Source organism: Egretta garzetta, unplaced genomic scaffold, assembly GCF_000687185.1.
Source record: "Egretta garzetta isolate BGI_Z169 unplaced genomic scaffold, ASM68718v1 scaffold179, whole genome shotgun sequence".
Classification (NCBI taxonomy): Eukaryota; Metazoa; Chordata; class Aves; order Pelecaniformes; family Ardeidae; genus Egretta; species Egretta garzetta.
In genome coordinates this window covers 2158823-2174935 of record NW_009270001.1, presented here as the reverse complement: position 1 = coordinate 2174935, position 16113 = coordinate 2158823, and the positions used below count along the sequence as shown (strand labels likewise).

General features: G+C 45.1%; 1 protein-coding gene across 3 annotated transcripts in view; it reads right to left on the bottom strand.

Moving 5' to 3' along the window:
• Positions 1–13357: 13357 nt before the first annotated feature.
• Positions 13358–16113, bottom strand: part of ST8SIA5 (ST8 alpha-N-acetyl-neuraminide alpha-2,8-sialyltransferase 5) — a 42481-nt gene continuing 39725 nt past the window's right edge. For all 3 annotated transcript variants that reach the window (XM_035903098.1, XM_009647696.2, XM_035903099.1), the window contains 2 exons: positions 14827–14919; positions 13358–13826 (listed from right to left, as the gene is read on the bottom strand). In XM_035903098.1, the coding sequence (XP_035758991.1) occupies positions 13358–13826; positions 14827–14919 (562 nt within the window). The remainder of the gene's footprint in view (positions 13827–14826; positions 14920–16113) is intronic.

The window sequence follows — 16113 nt, the reverse complement described above, 5'->3', positions numbered from 1 at the left end:
CTTCAGGAAATGAAGGGAGGTGGTGGATAATGCTGTTTGCATCACACTATGAGATCCTTTTCCTTCAAGGGGTTGTGGCTGCACGTGTCACCCACCCTAAATCTCAGCAGGAGAGAGGACATGCGTGTGTCAAACCACCTGGTTGGGTGGGACTCCACACATATGGGGTGGGCAGGGGGAAAAAGCCACTATTACCCCCGGGGGGTCTCCTCCCTCAGGTGGCAAAACTGGGTCCCACCACTCATGGGAGGCAAGCTGGTCATAAAATGAGCCTGTCAGGTAAACAGAGAGGGATATTCAGCCAAATTCCCTCGCTGCTTCAGAGACATGGCTATCCTTTCTCCAAAATATGTTGAATTTAACCAGTTTTATCTACAGGACACTTGGACCATCAGAATTAGAGGAGAAAAGGAAAACATCTACTTTGGTTGCAAGGATAGCATCCGTTCTGCACAAGTAACTAATACTCCATAAAGGAGAAAGAGGAATATCTTATGGTGCATAATTTTCGTCCTCGCTGTCATTCAGAGAGCCTACTCAATCAGTTTTCCATGAAGTGCAATACTGAAACCCATCACTGTTGCATAACCAAACGTTGTCATGTGAAGCAAAGTTTCTGAGAGATCTATTAAGGACGTGGCTGAGGAGACGCTTATGAAATAAAAAAAAAAAGCATTCCAGTGCACAGTACTTCACGGAACACCTATACGGGAAGTCAGAAATGCCGCTAATCTTTCAAAGTGAAAGGGATGCGTATTCCATATTTATCATCCTGCACCACATGCTCATGGAAACATCCGAAGAGCACAGCATTAAGGACTCCAGTGTTCTATTTTATAGCCTGATGGCATTTGCATTGAGCGGCAAAGATGGCAAATTATTTGCAAAATTATCAGACCCCCTCAGTGCCTCGGCAGTTCTCAAGGGAAATAATGTGCTTAGAAACACGGCTGTTGCCAAGACAGACTTCCACTGCCTGAAAGGGATTTGCCTGCCTGACCTGACTGCAGCCCACAGCTTTATCGAGTGCCGCTAAGCAAACAGGCAGTGAGATGGAAATACTCCCGTGAAGCTCCAGGCATCAGCTCAGATGCCTCGATGGTATTTCATTCACCTTGTCTGGGAAAGGGATGAACTTCATTCCCCAAAAACTGACTCTAAGTCCATCAAGGCAGAAAGACTGCTAAAACTGACAGCGTGACAGTCCTGGCTGTTAGTATATCTGACGAGAGCTATTCCTTGCAAAAAATAAAGCAAAGATGCCCTGTGAAAGGGAAATAGTGGATTTGGGTCCTTTTTCCTTTCCAAAGATCATAGAGTCATAGAATCATTTAAGTTGGAAAAGCCCTTTAAGATCACCAAGCCCAACCATTCCCCTAACCCTGCCATCCCACCCCCAAACCCTGGCCCTGAGCACCTTGGCTGCCCATCTTTTAAATGCCCCCAGGGGTGGGGACTCGACCCCTTCCCTGGGCAGCCCCTCCCAGTGCCTGACAGCCCCAAGGGGAAGGAATTGTTCCCCATGCCCAACCTCACCCTGCCCGGGCACAACTGGAGGCCGTTTCCCCTCATCCCATCGCCCCTTCCCTGGGAGCAGAGCCCGACCCCCCCGGCTCCCCCCTCCTCTCAGGCAGTTGTAGGCAGCGATGAGGGCTCCCCTCAGCCTCCTCTGCTCCAGGCTGAACCCCCCCAGCTCCCCCAGCCACTCCTCAAATTCAAAGATGAGAAGAAGTTCAGAGGAAGCTTGGGTTTGTTTACGAATTTTATCATTCTGTCGGACCAGTTAAACCTGGCCTGGCAGGAAATCTTACATCTGGGAGACTCTTCATATATCAGCGTGTCCAGACGTCTCAAAAGGCAGCACCGAATCACAGGAACTGGAATGGAGAGGTGTCCAAGAGCCCCTTGTCCTTGTCCTGCAGGACCAGCTACCCCAACAACAAGAAGGGGCAGGCATCTTAGGAGGACTGCAAGGATGATGTGAGGTCATGCAGAGAGAAAATTAGAAGGGCCAAAGTCCAACTAGAACTTAAATTGGCCAATTCTGTGAAAGATAATAAAAAAGGTTTCTATAGATATATTAACAACAAAAGGAGAGCCAAGGAGAATCTCCATCCCTTACTGGATGCAGAGGGAACCATAGTGACAAAGGATGAGGAAAAGGCTGAGGTACTTAATGTGATCTTTGCCTCAGTCTTTAATAGTAAGGTCAGCTGTCCTCTGGGTAGCCAGCCCCCCAAGCTGGAAGGCAGGGACAGAGAGCGGAACAAAGCTCCCATGATCCCAGAGGCAATGGTCAGTGACATGTTTGGCCAATCAGACATACACAAGTCTACGGGACCAGACAGGGTCCACCCAAGGGCACTGAGGGAGCTGGGCAAAGGTGCTCACCAAGCCCCTTTCCATCATTTATCAGCAGTCCTGGCTGACTGGGGAAGTTCCACTTGACTGGAGGTTGGCAAATGAGATGTCCATCTACAAGAAGGGCTGGAAGGAGGATCTGGGGAACTACAGGCCTGTCAGACTGACCTTGGTGCTGGGGAAGGTCATGGAGCAGATCGTCTTGAGTGCCATCACACAGCATGTCCAGGACAACCAGAACATCAGGCCCAGTCACCATGGGTTTACGAAAGGCAGATCCTGCTTGACCAACCTGATCTCCTTCTATGACCAGGTGATCCACGGTAGTGGACGAGGGAAAGGCTGTGGATGTTCTCTACATGGACTTTAGTAAAGCCTTTGACACCACTTCCCACAGCATTCTCTTGGAGAAATTGGCTGCTCGTGGCCTGGACAGGCATTAGTCTTTGCTGGCTAAAACACTGGCTGGATGGCTGGGCCCAAAGGGTTGTGGTGGAGGTAAATTCAGTTCACAGCCAATCACAAATGGCCGGTCACAAACCTCCAGGGCTCAGTTCTGGGCCCAGTTCTGTTTAACGTCGTTATCCATGACCTGGATGAGGGGATCTAGGGCACGCTCAGTCACTTTGCAGATGACACCAAATTGGGCGGGAGCGTGGATCTGCTGGGCGGGAGGAGGGCTCTGCAGAGGGACCTGGCCAGGCTGGAGCCATGGGCCCAGCCCAATTGGGTGAGGGTCAACAAGGCCAAGGGCCGGGTCCTGCCCTGGGGTCACCACAACCCCAGGCAACGCTCCAGGCGTGGGGCAGAGGGGCTGGAAAGCTGCCCTGTGGAAAAGGCCCTGGGGGTGCTGGTCGACAGGGGGCTGGGGGGAGGCGTCTGGAGCCCCAGGCTGCTGGGGAGCGGCTGGGGGAGCTGGGGGGGTTCAGCCTGGAGCAGAGGAGGCTGAGGGGAGTCCTCATCGCTGCCTACAAGTGCCTGAGAGGAGGGGGGAGCCGGGGGGGTCGGGCTCTGCTCCCAGGGAAGGGGCGATGGGACGAGGGGCAGCGGCCTCAAGTTGTGCCCGGGCAGGGTGAGGTTGGGCATGGGGAACAATTCCTTCCCCTTGGGGCTGTCAGGCACTGGAAGGGGCTGCCCAGGGAAGGGGTCGAGTCCCCACCCCGGGGGGATTTAAAAGATGGGCAGATGAGAGACATGGTTTAGTGGTGGACAGGTACGTTTGGAGTTGATGATCTTCAAGGTCTTTTCCAACCAAATGATTCTATGATTCAAGGAGGAAGGACATTAGTGATGATGTTTTTCTACATCTTTGGGCAGCAAAGAGCAGGTGAGGTGTTCTGGACCTCTAACTTCACCTCCACATGTTGTAATGAAGCGCAAACCAAAGCTGGTGATGACAAGCTGAAATAACTGCCCATTGAGTTTGCAGGTTTGTGAATGATATCCTACACATCCAAGAGAGAAAAAGACAGTGCTGGTGTACTGGGTAACACTGTGGGCTTAGGTGATAAGAATAATGTGAGTGTGCTGGGGGAAGTGTACATCACTCATGCAGAAGCAAAGCAAGAAAAGGATTATATTGTTAAATATTTTGGAGTTCTGTTTTCCATCTCTGCCTTTCTGCCTACAGATGTCTACTTAGGACTACCACAGTTGCTATCACACACCTAGCGAGACACCCTCCTATGGCATTTCTGTAGATTCTGCGGTAGGATTCGATGTCTGGTTTATCATCTCTGAGGTCTACATAGCCATCTATTTTGTACATCCCACCTTCAACAAACCATTCATGCTCCCAACTCTCGGTTAAGGCCTGAACTTGCTAACTCAATAGGTTTCAAGTGTAGAAAAAAAATCAGTGGGGTCTGAGTTTCTACATGTAGGAAGCTTTGACATTGACATCCTCATGACGAGGGTGACTTCTCCACCTGGAATGGTGCCCATGGCAGCAGTTATACCCACTAATGGAATATTTTCCCTCTCTGTGATGGACATATGGCTCCTTTATGGATTTAAATGGTTCATTCCTCTAGCCAGACCCACTGAGAGGTCTTAGAGATGACTGAAGCCTCAGAGCAAGAAAACAACGAAGTGATGAAAGTTACCCAATGGCAGCACTTCACCACCCAGGAGTAGAATCATAGAATAGAATCACAGAGTCGTTTCGGTTGGAAAAGACCTTTGAGATCATCAAGTCCAACTGTTAACCTAACCCTGCCATCCCACCACTAAGCCATGTCCCCAAGTCCTTGAGTAGATTCTGCTTAGCAGTGCTCATCACAGCTCTAGAGCTGGTTGGAAAAAAAAAAGGAAAAAAAAATATAGAGATTCATAAAGCTTTTATTCGAAGAGTTGATGCCTGTGGTGGGAGAAAGGAGGTCCGTATCTACCCTGGCTCTGCCTAGCAGGTCCCACAACCCAAAGACATCTTTCTGGGTGCCTTTGGAAAAAAGGAGCAGCTCACAAAAGCAGAAGGAATCTCTGTCACATGAGCGCAGAGATAAAATCTGACCCTTGGTACCCCATAGCGTTGCTGAGGCCAAAAATACAAACTGGCAATACCAGTGCGAGGGAAGACCAGCAGAAGAACCATTTATTATGTTCTCTGTTTCTTCTGCTCTTCCCCTAAGTATCCACTCCTGGGCACTGTCAGGGACAGTCTTTGGAGAAACATCTCCGTAATTCCCTGTGCCTTTTTATTGAGACGTTCTCAGAGGAAAGGCTGCAAATGCCGGGACGGAAAATGACGGATGCCGCAGTCGTTAGGAAATGAACCATTCTCTGATTGCTTGCTTAGCTGAGCAATTTGCAACGTGAGAGACGGCAATTATATCATCCAGTGTCAATTTGTCTATTCATTTTTCCCTCTCCACATGTTTCCTCTTCTTGATTGAATAATCACTAACAATAATCACAAGCAGCTGGGGGAAGGAAGTACATCCATCAGTTTTAATGTCAGCAAGAATGAGAACTCATTCCTCCAGCATTCACCACAGCTCTGCACCTTCAAAGTCATTTACATTTTCCTTATGCCAGTGCTAATATCAAGATCGTGTTATTTCTGTTACCTACTCCTATTTCAGTTTATAATCTAGGAACGATAGAATGCCACAGGAAAATACCCAATTTCAAAAAACGCATGGTTGTTTCATCTGCTATTCTGTATTCGCACAAGTATGTTTACATTTATGTTCTAATTCTCCTGATGCTGAGAATATTGATGGAAGTGTAAGCCTGCAGCTATGTAAGCTAGACCAGACCTGGGGGAGATGAGTTTAGGCCAAGGGTAAGGGCAATTAAGAGACAGAACTGTTAGGAAGCTGTAAGTAGGCAAAACCCATGGATTGCCGAGGCTTTTCAAACCTCGTCTTCTTACAGATTGCTACTTCTAGTAATAAATCACCTTAGTGTGCCTATATACCGGGGTAACCCCCAGTATCCATACAGGCTGGGGGAAGAAAGGATGGAGAGCAGCCCTGCCAAGAGGGACTTGGGGGTGCTGGTGGATGAAAAGCTGGACATGAGCCAGCAATGTGTGCTGGCAGCCCAGAAGCCAACCCTACCCTGGGCTGCATCAGGAGAAGCGTGGCCAGCAGGGCGAGGGAGGGGATTGTGCCCCTCTGCTCTGCTCTGGGGAGACCTCCCCTGGAGCCCTGCGTCCAGCTTGGGAGCCCTCAGCACAAGGAGGACATGGGCTTAAAGGGGGCCCAGAGGAAAGGGGGGGACAAGCTTTTTAGTAGGGCCAGCTGTGACAGGACAAGGGGGGATGGCTTTAAACTAAAGCAGGGGAGGTTTAGGCTGGATCTAAGGAAGAAATTCTTTACCCTGAGGGTGGTGAAACCCTGGCAGGGGTTGCCCCGAGAGGTGTTGGAGGCCCCATCCCTGGGAACATTCCAGGCCAGGTTGGATGGGGCTGTGAGCAACCTGATCTGGTTCAAGGTGTCCCTGCTCCTGCAGGGGGGTTGGGCTGGGTGACCTCTGGGGGTCCCTTCCCACCCAAAATATTCTATGATTCTATGGTATATATTGTAGGCTACCATCCAGATGGTAACATTGAATGTCCAGCGATAAATTCTCAATTTATATCATCATATTGCCCTCTACATACTTTTACATAGCTGTATGCATATGTGCTGCTATATCACCATGTAATTCTACAGTGGTGATCTCTAGTCACATGAACAAATTTCTATCAGCTGAGCTTCCAACTCTCTCCATTCAGAGACACAGAACAGCAGAAAATCCAAAATGAGTCTGAAGGCACAAAAAGTGGACCAGAAATTCCCTTTCCCATAAAACTGTTAAAGTGGTTTATTCAGCACAATTAAATCATCTTTTAAACACAGTGACACCGACCAAAAAAATACCCTGATTACTGTTTTAGTTATGGCTTACATCAATTGATAGGCTTTCTATTACAACCATAATACAGCTACAGAAACAATAAGCAAAAATTACAGGGTGGAAGGCTGAAAAAAGAAAGGCGAGTCGATGGCCATGAGGGATTAACATCAGCATGAAACCGCCGCGAGTCCACTTGGGTTTCTCCACCCCCACCATCGCTGCCTTACAGAAATAACAAACATGAAACAAGCGCTATTTTCGCAATAGCCCAAGCTCCCCGAGTGTGAAGACACGCACAGTTTTGCTTCCAGTACTTCCAAACTAAGCATCTGTTTTCCACCAAGTGAAAATGGGGGACATATTCAACAAGCAGCAGCTCTTCAATACAATTTACAGGGGCTGAACACAGAGGTTCGATCAGGGACCTCACGAGTGACAATAAGGAGAACCCAGAAATGGAAGAAAATTGACCATGTCCTGTCCTGGGTGGAGCATTTTTCCTCATTTCTAAGGGGACAGGCTCTAGTGTCACACATAAATGTGTTATCACTTGGCCAACACAAGGCTGACAAACAGGGATTCACTCAATTCTGCTAAAAGGGGTAATAACCGGGAGTCTTCACAAGGTGTATGGAGCACTGGAGATACTTCAGTGTCTTGGTCCATCAGACAGTTTCAGGTAAAAGAGACATTTTGAGAACTAGCCAATGCAGTCTCTGATTTTGCTGGCTGAATTTGTCACCATTTTACATGCTAACACATTTTACAGTGATTAGTACAGTTAAAACATACATCAACTTACCCGAAGGTCAAACACTGAGAACATTTATGGCTTCTAAAGGGCAAGTCAGACATGTCGGTAACGTATTTACAGCTTTCAATCTTTGAAGCCCTGTGGAAGATTTGTCTTTCTTTAAGTTTCCCACTATGGCCCAGCCCCACATTTCTGATGTTTCTCAGATGCTCAGAGCTTCGGGGAGCGCTGGAGGTGCTGACGGCCTGGGACTCAAACTCTCTCACCCTAACGCCTAGCGTACATTTGGATTTCCCTTAGGTTTATTTAAAAAAAGCACTTAAGTACAATTGATTGTTGATTTTGAATACCATGCAGACAACACCAAGATGCCCAGCAGCCTCACCCATAATAGACAGGATGATAATAAGACATAAAATGATAATAGTCGGGGAGAGTTTTCTGGGAGATGCAGGTTATTGGCTTGACTTACAAGCATTGGACCAGATGTTTTTTTTCTATTGAAGCCAAATGCGAACATTGTGCTGGCTTCGAAGGGAACGGGCTGAATCCTGTCTTGAACACATTCATATCACTGATGAATTCCACGCTGGTATTTTAAAGCAAGCAGAAAAACACCTCTTTTCTCGAGGCGTGTGTTTCACATACATACAGTTAGGTACAGAGGGTTCCTCTGGGGTTTGATACGGTGATTTACACTACCACGATGAAGTGTTTTGCATAGGTGAGTTTGAAAAGATGAAAAGTGCCAAAATCTGGAAGGGAGAGCGACAGTCACAACACTTCTGCTTCCAGATAAGTTTGTTCGTTACGCACACCATTAAAAACACAGTATTGCTACTGCACCGTATCTACAATATTTTTAAAAAAAATGTATCTGAAATCAAGTGAGTAGGAAACAAGAGGTTCTTCTCGCCCACAATCGGGGCCCACTTCTGGAGGCTTGCTCTGAAGTACACTGAACTTTCCCACAGACTTCACCAGATTTTGAAAAAGGCCCTAAACATAAATACTGACTCCTTTATTCATAAAACCTCAGCTCACTCCAGAATTTCCCAGGGAATTTGGCCTTAGGGATTGCCGAATTTTGCTGTTTCCTTCTTCCTATATGTGTAAAACGCCAAAGTTCTCTGCGCGCTCAGATGCAAGCGAGATGGGGGAAAGGACCGTTCCAGAGCTCTCCATTTTCACTACCCAAGCTCATGCTCTCTACAATCAGAGCTTTGCCAACAAGCCACCAGGCCCATAAAGATTTAAAAGGACAGATTCCCTCTCACTCCACATCTCAGTGATTTATCCACCCTGGTTTCCCTCACACGCAAATCAGAGATTGCTCCTCCCTGCCATGTAAAGCCGGGCAGTCCGCCCACGTAGCTGCCTCACACCACTGGTTTTGCCTACAAGGTCTGAGCAACATTTCTAGTGATCCACTGAACCCCTTAGATTTGATTTCCTTCCATCTCCTACATCTAACTCTCCCGAGTAAACATCGCCTTTAATTTATCATGAGTCAGGACAAGGGGAGCTACTCCTGCCCACTGCAAGCTGTGAAGCTTCATCTATCATCACTATCATGTTACTCGACAGCGTTGAAGGCTCTGGACCAGCGCGGTGGTTGCAATCTCCCATGTTCCCTTTACACCGCTTTTCCAGGCAATCATGGACCTACTCGCCATGGTGTCTCTCCTCCCCGAAACGGCAGCAGTAGGAGCTGCCACGGCATGGCTCTCCCTTTGCAGTTCATGAGCTGGCCTGCTGCAACGCCGCTGCAATCACAGAAAATATGCTAAGATATTACAATGGCCCTATCAACATTTAATCCATTCTGTCCAACAGCAAAGTTGGATTTCATAAATCAAAAGCAAGCAGCTCAACTATTTTGACTAAATACTTCCTTCCCTTTGATGAAAGCTCTGGCAGATACATAACCCTCCTCTGTTGGCCTGACAATAAAGGAGAAGCAGTCCTAGCTATGTTTTTCTGACTGAATTTGCATTGCCAGTGTATGCAGATCTCAGGGACTTCTTAAGAGATTCTCCTAAATAATATGGGAACTTGGTGATTAAACCATAATATTACAATTTTCTCTCTCCCTGTCTCAGATTTCATATCCTCAGCAACAGAGCCGGGATTACAGCCTGAGCTCAGGATGTGGTACCAGACAGCTGACGGCATTTCTTCTCGGACAGATCAGATTTTTTGCATCGAGGGATTTCTCTGGGGCCTGCTGCCTTTTCTGTGGGGAAGCACATGCTATGCATGCCTTTCATTTGCCATCACAGTGTGCAGCAAACACACCCGGCTTCCTGACAGTCACTTCTTATCACTCAGGTGTCCCACTGTTCAAAGAAGGTTAAGATTGAACATTTGGAGCTTTGACCACATGGGAGAAGGGAGAACAAAATAGCCTCAAACTCAGACAAATTTTTGATGTCAAAAGAGCATTTTCTTATGCTCAGTACACAAAAGAATGATGGCAGAAAACAAGGACGGTCCTTCTTTCTGCAACAGCCCTTCTTTTCGTCTGTTTAAGCAGGACAGGCTCAGGCTGGTCAATGCTGCCTCACTCACCTCACTGTGATATTGCACAGGTAGTGACCTCCATATAGCTAAAATCTCCTAGGCAGGATTTATTTGCTACCTACGGAGAAGAGAGCAGCAGGTAGAATCCATCCTCAGACCCTGCTCCTGCAAGCCACCACCACGCCATCTCCACTTGGCCCCAGGGACGCTGCGGTACGGCAGGAATCTGATTTTCCAGCACCCAGTGCAAGGTAAAAAGGCCAAAAAGTATCTGAAAGCTTCTGCATATGGCATTCTTTTTGCATTCCTGACAAATACAATCATTTTTCAATCATATTTTCAGCAACACCTGAAAAATTAGTCAGAAAGTAAACACGTTGCAACATGCATTTCATCTCAAGGACTATTTTATATATAATTTTTAAAGTATCTTTATATATATATTTTTAAGTATCTTTCTGGCTTGCAAATCACACCTTATATCTAACTATACACTTATGTACACCTTCACAGACATGTCTGGGCCTGGTTCTGCAGTCCCTACACAAATAAAATACCCATCCACTTGAATGGGAGCTTTTTTCAGATCAATGTGGCAAGACTGGGCCTTTGGTGCATACGTGCGAGTATCCTGCACACACATTTTAAAATCATTAAAAAAATATAGCAGCTATAGATTTATAATGGATCAAAATCTAAACACAGTAAAACCGCACTTATTACAGTATAGCCTAGGTGAATGTACATTGCTCATTTATATGAAGCAAACAAAGGAAAGGAAACATCTGTGACCCTGTAATTACAGGTTAACTTAACCTTGTAATTACAGGTTAACTGTAATTACAGTTTTGCTCACCCTTTTGTCTGTCCCAAAAGTCCAAAAGGATTTTTGCAACTAAAAAGAGGGATTTGCACCATATCTTTCCAACATATGGATGCTTTTCAAGTGCTTTCCCATCTTTTCTGAAGTATCTCTCGCAACAGATCAGACTCCTTTCGGTCGCTTTTGTTCACTTCAATCACCATAGTAAAGAAAAAACCCTTACTAAAGGTAACCTTAGCAAAGCAGCAGCAGCAAAGCAACACTGAAGTCACTACTGGTCCCATACTCAGGCAGAATAAAGAGTAAGGGCTCTAGGTACCAGCTTCAGCATCATTACTGGTATCATAAAGCTTAATGCACAGCAAGATGGCCAACCCACAGGGTCACATTGCTTTCTAAATAGCACTTTCATTACAGCACTTCATTATCAAAGCCCTTTGCACATGAATCTGCAAAACACAGCAAAGACAAAGATCTCTTTTGCATATTAAATCAAGGAAACCGTTTCATCCACAGGTTCATTCTTAGCGTGCTGCATATTTCACAGCTAGCAGATACGAGGTGGTGCTCACTAACACACACGGTCTAACTCTGAGACCAAAAGCACACCACCACAAACATCTAAGCTTAAGCACAGGTCCTTCACCTACCCCTGGCTGGTATTTCTCAAGAGAGCTCTGACACCTTTATCAAGGATATGGGTTGCTTTTAAAGTAAGTCAGACCCCTGGAGTGTAGCGTAAAGTTAAGGAAATACGCATTAATGTACCGTCCAGGTCACTGCTGGTCAGTAGGGACCTTTGAAATGGTGACCATTGTGCTTAGCTTTCTTTTTTTGATCATTTTATCTGTAGCGTGAGCAACTTTCACAGCTCTCAGCATAGCACAGAGGCTTTTAAAAGAAGCTTTGTGCATTCATGCATTACAAAAATCAAAATCTGAGTCCAGATTTGGATTTAAACCCTCACCCCCCTCCCCCCCCCCAAAAAAAAAGTATTCCTCATATAGAACTAGCACTTCAAACTCCAAATCCTTAATCTAAGTAAGACAAGACAAGGCACTGGACAACAGCCCAAGTGCTTCAGACTAAGAATTTACACAAGGAAACTCTGATCATTTAACTATGCCAGCACAGCTGAAACAGCAAACCTCACCCTCCTGTGTATGCAGCCATACCAGTATGAAAGAGCATATACCAGCAGCCCACTACACCAAGTTTGTTCAGCAGCCAAAATGAACTCCAGCAATATGCAGCATCTTTTCTGCATCAGGATTTTGCCAATTTAACTGTATCAGGCGAAAAATTAAGCTTGGCATAACTGACAGAGTTACACTGGGAACTTTTTTAAGACTACACCAGCCCTTTTACTGTCCTAATAACATTCTCAACATACAAAAATGCCACATTAAGACATCTGACATCTTGAGATGCATAATTTTAAAATAAGCATCATAATCCAAGTCACAAAGTATCTTCACTGTATTTTAACTTCATTTCCTGCCAGCACTTATCACTAATACCAGGCAGTATTTAACTCGACCTACACAACAGTGAATCAACATTCAGATACTCTTACAAGGTCTTTCATAAAAATCAAAGAGGAAAATTCATTTTCCTATCTTATGCTGTGATATTTGAACCAAAAAATCAACTCAGAACCTATAACTACATAATCTCCTTGCTATTCAGCCTGAGAAAAGCTTGCAGAAGCGTGAAGGAGCACATTTCTTTAATAAGGACCCCAATCTGAAGCTGAGATGGTCACTGTAGGAGGAAGAACACACATTGCTCATGCATTAGGTAGAAGGAGAGCGTTACAGACAATGAGGAATTAAAAATGATCAGCAGAGGAGACCAGAAATATAAGACACAAGAAGGAAGAAGAAAGAAGCTCTAAAACAATTGCACAGTTACCTGTTGCTGTGAATGGGAGTTTAACATTCTCTTCCATCCTGGCTGAAAATGTTCACAAAGTGATCTTGTTTATTCCTATCACGTCTATCTGCTATTTTTCACCGATACTTTGTGACATTACAGAACAAAGACCTCAAGTTATATACTTCCCCTTAAAACTATAACGCTAAAGAGTATTTTCAAAAGCCCAAATGCCAGAGAACAGCGCTTTCATTAAGTCTGGCAGTGCCCCAAGGTATTCGATTCAGAGACCTATGTAAAGTCATACAGTCTATGCTAAAATTCTCCACCACTGATTCTCCTCAAAAGTTTGGTGCTTTTCTTCCTAGTGAAATGATAACTATATCAGTGTGCTCTGTTTATCCCTAAACCTATTGGAAATGCACTTCTTATCTGACTTGCTTTCCAGGGCAGCATATACCCTGGGACAGAGGAGTTTGCCTTCTCCCACACTGTTGCGGGCCCAACTCTTCTAGCAGGAAAGATGCTGGTATCCTAGATCTTATGGGATGCAATACCTTGAGGAAATTTATATCAAACAATTATTGCATAATCTCAGGGTGTAACAAAACCTCCTACACCGTACACAGGCATTGAGTTCCTGTTACACTTTTGTGGCAGAGGAAGAAGTGTCCCTGTCAACAGCAGGTACAGGTCCCTGTATGAACCCGCAGGATCCCCTTGCTGTGCATGTGGAGGAAGTTGAAGATTTCTGAGGGCATAGCATGAAAACCAGGGCGAGGTTTCACATTGTCATAGTAGTGGTGAGTTATAAAAATCCCTGAGGGGTTCATGGGGAAGGCCCAAAAGCCAAAAAGGTGGACCTCTTCACAGAGCTCCAGGGCAGCAGTCACCAGGATCAGTCCAGTGCTAATCCGCTTGGCCCGCACCCCTTGGCCAAGCCAGTAGCGTGAGACGTTGATGAGATACTGGGGATGAAAGTAATAAACAGCTTGCTGAGATTCGAAATCATCCAGGACATATTTGACCCGGATTGAGACGTCCGTGTTGCGAGTGTTGTAGAAAGCTGGCAGCAGCACGGAAGCGTTCTCGTAGACCTGGAGCACATCGTAGAAGGGTTTCCTCCATTTTTCCAGCTTATGAAATCTAAAGGGAAAAGGATGCGAGTGATGGTCAGACCAGCGCGGCCTCAGTCTGGACCCAGCAGGCAAGAAACCTCCAATGGGTTTTTACTGAAACATTTCTGATACAGACATAATTGAAAGGGCAATATATTTAGATTTGTAGCTAAAGTGTCAGTATGAATTGTAGGGCAAAAATGCAGGGGATAAAAAATAGATTTTCTCTCCTCTTTGGCAATACATTCATTAAACAGTGGACAAACTTTGTAGACCTGTCTGATCATGTCTCACTTCTCCATTTTATTATGAGAAGTATGCAATTTTTCCAAGGTTTGGTTATCTGGATAGTGCACTATGCACTGCAGAACTGCATAAGAAGTGGCAAATATCAAAGTAGAGCAAAAACATTCTTTAAATTACTAACTGTAACATTTAAAAGAAATACACAGTGAAGGAAATTATTTTATGTTGCTTGAGAAAAAAAAAAACAAAACACCATTGCCCTGGCAAGAAAGGAAAGTAGGAATTAGCCCCATGGTTGCAAACCTGCCAGCAAGGTGGCATTAAATCATTAACAAATTTAAAATTAAAATCCCCCAGCCAATCCTGGCTGCAAAGCTTAACTGGCATTTTTTAAAAAACATATGACAATGTGTGCTACTTTATTTAAGCATTTAGGGTGGGAAACATTTGCTTCCACCCTAAAGTGTCCAATATATTTGCCTGGGGCTTGCCAACACAGCACAGGACTTCCAGGGGAAGGATGGCTCTGCTGTTATAATTTTAGCTCCTCAGCTTCCCACTTTGTTATCAATGTGCAGATCTAACTTATTAGCTTAACACATTTCTGCAAGTTGTTACAGATTCCATATACTGAATAACTTCAATTCAGAATGAAATGTATGATTCGTAGTCTCAGTTGAAAGTAACACTGGGGAAAAAAAATTCTCTGTAACAGTTAGAATTTAGTGAAAAGTAGATTTGGAAAAGCACTAGGAGATGAAAATACAAAAAACAGAAATGACCTCTCGGTAATTATACTGGGATTGACAGTCACGACATCCGTCTTTACCCCAACGTCCGTAAAGTATTTCTCAGATATAGGAGGCAAATTGCATCTATAAAGGAAAGAAATTAGTAAGAGAGTTAAAAAATTCCTTGCACCTTTTCAGGACTAGATATTAGAATTGATTTAAGCATTTCTCCCAAGCAAACAAATCTAGAAACAGATTGAGAGATTAAAATTGTAGCAAAACATGTTCATGCCCAAACTGTGCGTTAAAGTAACGAGTTCTTAGGGGCTGTATGAAGGCCTCTCTTCTTCCCCGAGACTGTGAGAGACGACCCCTTTTTGCAGAGGTAGCCAATGCTCACTGATTTTGCTTCCTTAATTTTTTTTTCAGCTATTTACTTCGGCAGTGTAGGACGAGAAATAGGACGAAGCCCCCAGGACAACCAGCCTATAAAATCGAAGACTTCCTCAGCAAGAGCTGAGCTGTAGTCAATAATTAATAGATAAACTATATCTATAACATTTCTTTTAACATGCTTCATTTTATACCCAAGAGAACTCAGGGGAAATGCTCCACAAGAGACAAATCAGTCCAGTCCTAATTAATCCAAAACTATCTGCTTCCCTTCCTTTTCCCTTTACAAGTATCCCCCAGTGCAGCGTAAGAGCAGCAATTCTGACTCTGCAGATTCACCAGGGGACGTCAAAGCTATCAGGAGTGAATTTGTGAAGATTTGTAAACCTTGACCACCCTCCGCTCACCTTGGCCTTGACTTAGATTCATCACCTCACAAGATTTAGAGCATCCCTCAAGAGATGCTGAAGTTACTGAAACACACACACATACAGACAAGCTATCACGCAAGCTTTACTTCCATAGGAAACACAGCAAAAAAAAAAAAACCTTTGGCATGTGTTAGCAGAGGCAACGCAAGTGGCCTTGCAACTAGTTTTACACTGAGTTTAATCTAGCATTAGGTACTTGCTGACATTTTGAAAACTTTTGGAAGTGATCTGCAAACCACAGTAAAAGCCAACCCTGTTAAAATACTGCTGTGCTTATTTACCAAATTCTCCATATTTTTGAAGATCGGGACCAAATAGGAGAAAACTGTGAAGGTATTTAGGGTAAGTGATATTCAGTGTTTTCACAATGCTATAGTTCAGATGCCATGATAAGGCTCTGCAGAGGGACCTGGCCAGGCTGGAGCCATGGGCCCAGCCCAATTGGGTGAGGGTCAACAAGGCCAAGGGCCGGGTCCTGCCCTGGGGTCACCACAACCCCAGGCAACGCTCCAGG